Raw genomic sequence first — 5,000 nt, forward strand, 5'->3', positions numbered from 1 at the left:
CGTGTGCAGTATTCTTACTGTGTAAATGACTAGACTAGGAGTATTTCTGTCTGAAATGAAGTAGAAAGTGGCATGAAAAGACTCCGGTAAAGTACAAGTATCTCAACATGTGGACTTAGTTACATTACAACACTGCATTTGACTGATTACATTCACTGAAATACTTTACTTACACGTATATATGTGTGTGTGTGTATGTATGTATGTATGTATGTATGTATGTATGTATGTATATGTGTGTGTATATATATATATATATATATATGTATGTGTGTGTGTGTGTGTGTGTGTGTGTGTGTGTGTGTGTGTATATATATATATATATATATATATATATATATATATATAAATAAAATAAAATCTCTTTTTCAAGGGAGTCCTGGCCAAGACAGCAGTACAAAAGTTCCATATTTAAAATATGCAACAAAAACAGACAACAGAAAAAGACAACAGTCTGCAAATTAACATCATCTTCACATCATCAGCAGCATCGCTCAGTAGCAGCACATGTGCATTTAGTACTCAGATAATCCTTTATCCTAAATTTAAACTGTATCAATGTTGGAAGGTAATCTAATTTAAGGTATTTCTGCAGTTTATACAAGGATGAGGGTGCAAAAACTTTAAAGGCACTTTCACCGAAAACAGTTCAGGGTCGGGGGATGTCATACATGATTTGCCCAAATGATCGAAGGTTACATTTCCCAGTGGTGACTTTAGGAGTCAGGAGAGAACATTGGTAACGAGGCAGTTCACACAGTATGGCCTTAAAAAGAAAAATGTACCAATGCTCCAACCTGCGATTGTGCAAAGAAGGCCAACTATTCAATTTTATTTATAGTATCAAATCATAACATAGGTTATCTCACCTTAACTAGTTAACTAACCCTCTCATACAAGCTACAGTGATGAGTAAGAAAACTTAAAAGAATTAGTTACAAATCTTAGTGCTGCATGGTATACTGAATCCAGCATTTTCAGAGAAGATTGATTTGCATGATGTATAAAATATCACCATTATCCAGCATTGACAGAAATGTTGCTTGTGTGAGAGTGTTTCTCGCACTAAAAGGCAATATTCTTTAGAATCAACAGCACTTATTAAATCATTAAATCATTTAACACTTTCATAGTGGCAGTGATAGTGCTGTGTTCTTTACGAAAACCAGACTGCAAATCATTTAAAATGTTTTTTGTTGCTAAATAATCTTTAAACTGGTCTGAAACGGATAACTTGGATATTGGCCTATAATTATTTGGATTTGATCGGTCACCACCCTTTACTAAAGGAGTGACATATGCTGACTTCCATACACTAGGTATTAATCCAGTTCCAATAGTCAGGTTGAAGATGCGTGTCAGAGGTTCTGCAATATGTTCAGCAGCAATATTTAAAAAAATATGGATCCAACCCATCAGGACCAGAGGATTTCTTAGCGTTTAACCTTACAAGAGCATCATATACCTCCTCCATATATATATATATATATATATATATATATATATATATATATATATATATATATATATATATATATATATATATATATATATATATATATATAGACATATAGACACACACACATATAGACACACACACAGAGTCTGGTGAGTGGGAGAGTTGTAAACAGCAGAGTCTGAAGGTTGATGTTAAACATGTTTGTTATCGGCGTCCTGCTGCCAGCTGATCGTGTGTTTACAGCTGATAGGGACGCAGAGCTGCACCCAAAGGACACGCCCACAAACACGAAGGAAATGCCTAACTAATGGTGCAACACGCTTAATCAGTTTATATCAGAACCGCTTCCATGGAAACACTACGTATGATTCGCTGGAAATAGAGCCAGCATATCTCCACCAGACTCCATGTAAATAATCAGGACTTTTAGTGTGTATAGAGCCAGCATATCTCCACCAGACTCCATGTAAATAATCAGGACTTTTAGTGTGTATAGAGCCAGCATATCTCCACCAGACTCCATGTAAATAATCAGGACTTTTAGTGTGTGTAGAGCCAGCATATCTCCACCAGACTCCATGTAAATAATCAGGACTTTTAGCGTGTATAGAGCCAGCATATCTCCACCAGACTCCATGTAAATAATCAGGACTTTTAGCATGTATAGAGCCAGCATATCTCCACCAGACTCCATGTAAATAATCAGGACTTTTAGTGTGTATAGAGCCAGCATATCTCCACCAGACTCCATGTAAATAATCAGGACTTTTAGCGTGTATAGAGCCAGCATATCTCCACCAGACTCCATGTAAATAATCAGGACTTTTAGCGTGTATAGAGCCAGCATATCTCCACCAGACTCCATGTAAATAATCAGGACTTTTAGTGTGTATAGAGCCAGTATATCTCCACGTGTAAATGGGTGAATTAAGGGTTTATTTCAACCAAACCAGAGTGGTGATTGTTGGAACAGTGGAAAGATGAACCAAGACGGCTTTTGGTGGTTTTATTTAGTTTCTGTCCACTTTGAATGAAGTGTATTTTACGATGATAAAAGTCCTGATTGTTTACATGGAGTCTGGTGGGTTAGTGGACTCTAACTGCTGCTGAACATTAGTCCTGTAGGGTTACATTACAGCTCGGTTCTGGTTTGATACTGGACCAGGTTCACAGATTGTTGTTCACATCAGACACAGAAACTGAGTTCTCCCTCCTGTCTGTGTAGGAAGACTTAGTCTCTGCTGTGTCACATATTTGTGTCTGAAAATAGTTGAGTGGTCTAACTGGTTTAATCCCAGTAGATCCTTGTAACCCGCCAGCCTCTGACCAATCACAGAGCACAATGCAACAGCTGATCTGCAGTCAGCTGACTGTACCGATGTTTGTTTTCTGTGTCTGACCCGACTAGACAAATACAGAAGCTTTGGGACTTATCTGATACCACAGAAGAAGAGATTTGGACAACTTTTAACCCTTGTGTTGATATATGTCTATATCAGAAATATGGGTTTCTTTGTTACTACCGTGTCCACGCTGGGGCGCCGCTCGCTGCTATTGGCCATATTTGGACACTGACGCACTTTCCGGTCTTTTCGCGGTCATTTACTTTTCCGATCATCACCAAAAATGTTGGCAGAATTGATCCGTGCCCATCTAACAATCTACGTGTGAATTGTCCTATATGTACGTGGACATTTAGATGTCTAATTAGGATATGAAAGGGACTTTGATCTAAAAAGTTATTATTTTTACTGTACAGGAAATTAAGGAGCTTTTATTGCACCGTTCAGAGTTGCTGAAGCAATTTTATTGTGAAGGACAGAAGTACGATCCAGGAGTTCAGTGGAATTTTATTTATAGTATCAATTCATAACACGAGTTATCTTTTTAGCATTTAGTGCGACAGTGGTGAGGGGAAAAGTCCCTTTCAGGGAGAAACCTGGGACAGACCCAGGCTCTTGGTAGGAGGTGTCTGACGGGCACTGATGGGACTTAACACCCCCGAAAAAACCAGCAGCAATTCCAGTTCCCCTTAATGAAAGTCTGAGGTGGTGGGAGGGATACTGACCATATCTTTTGGTTTTTGTGGCATTTAATTGGAGAAAGGCCTCATCCACCGCTGGCCCATGCTCAGATTCATCTTTACGGAGCAGGCTAATGATGAATGTCTATCTGTAATGACTTCTTTTGTCTTCACGCATAGACACACACACACACACACACACACAGACACACACACACACACACACACACACACACACACACACACACACACACACACACACACACACACACACACACAGACACACACACACACACACACACATACAGACATACACACAGACAGACAGACAGACAGACAGACAGACACACACACACACACAGACACACACACACACACACACACACACAGACACACACACACACACCCACACAAAAACACACACATACACACACACACAGAGACACACACACACAGAGTCACACACACAGAGAGACACACACACACAGAGACACACACACACAGACACACACCCCACACACACACACACACACACACACACACACACACACACACACACACACACACACACACACACACACACACACACACACACACACACACACACACACACACACAGACACACATACAGACATACACACAGACAGACAGACAGACAGACAGACAGACAGACAGACAGACAGACACAGACACACACACACAGAGACAGACAGACAGACAGACAGACAGACAGACAGACATACACACAGACAGACAGACAGACAGACAGACAGACACACACACACTCAGACAGACCATACATCAGAACATTGTGTCTGAAACATCTGTTTAAAAGTAGAAACAGCAGATTCAGAAGAAAGATTAGAAATGTTCCAATAAAATAATGACTGTCAGTTTTTCCTGTGTTCATTGATTAGAGAGAGAGAGGGAGAGAGGGGGGGAGGGGGAGAGAAGTGAGACTTTCACCCTCAGTGTTGACCTAAAGAAAGGAAACTCTCGTATATTAGAGGAAGCTGTAGAGGAGAAACTGAGATTATTTAGTTGAGAGTCAGCAGCTGACGTTTTGTCACACTTCCTCCTCAACGTTACATCACTTCCTGGGAAGCTGCTGCAGAAACTCCCTGACTGGGTTAGGGTTATATTTTGGTGCTCTGTGCCGTGTGTTTGCTGTTTACTCCCTGTCTGTCTGACAGGTTATATTTTGGTGCTCTGTGCCGTGTGTTTTATTTTGGCGCTCTGTGCCGTGTGTTTTATTTTGGCGCTCTGTGCCGTGTGTTTTATTTTGGCGCTCTGTGCCGTGTGTTTTATTTTGGCGCTCTGTGCCGTGTGTTTTATTTTGGCGCTCTGTGCCGTGTGTTTTATTTTGGCGCTCTGTGCCGTGTGTTTTATTTTGGCGCTCTGTGCCGTGTGTTTGCTGTGCAGGATGCAGTCGGCCGAGGTGTCGGTGGCTACCGGGCTGAAGCAGTGCCGGCACGCCCAGGACCAGCTGGAGGACGCCATCACCATGGTGATGAAGGC

The 5,000-nt window shown here is 41.1% G+C and overlaps 1 protein-coding gene across 2 annotated transcripts in view; it reads left to right on the top strand.

The window, feature by feature from the left end:
* ncoa4 (nuclear receptor coactivator 4) overlaps positions 1-5,000 on the top strand; it is a 20,497-nt gene that overhangs the window by 1,981 nt on the left and 13,516 nt on the right. For both annotated transcript variants that reach the window (XM_039783868.1, XM_039783869.1), the window contains exon 2: positions 4,905-5,000. This exon is cut by the window's right edge and continues 31 nt beyond it. In XM_039783868.1, coding sequence (XP_039639802.1) covers positions 4,905-5,000 — 96 coding nt within the window. The remainder of the gene's footprint in view (positions 1-4,904) is intronic.

This window comes from Perca fluviatilis, chromosome 19 (genome assembly GCF_010015445.1).
Source record: "Perca fluviatilis chromosome 19, GENO_Pfluv_1.0, whole genome shotgun sequence".
In the NCBI taxonomy this organism is placed as follows: Eukaryota; Metazoa; Chordata; class Actinopteri; order Perciformes; family Percidae; genus Perca; species Perca fluviatilis.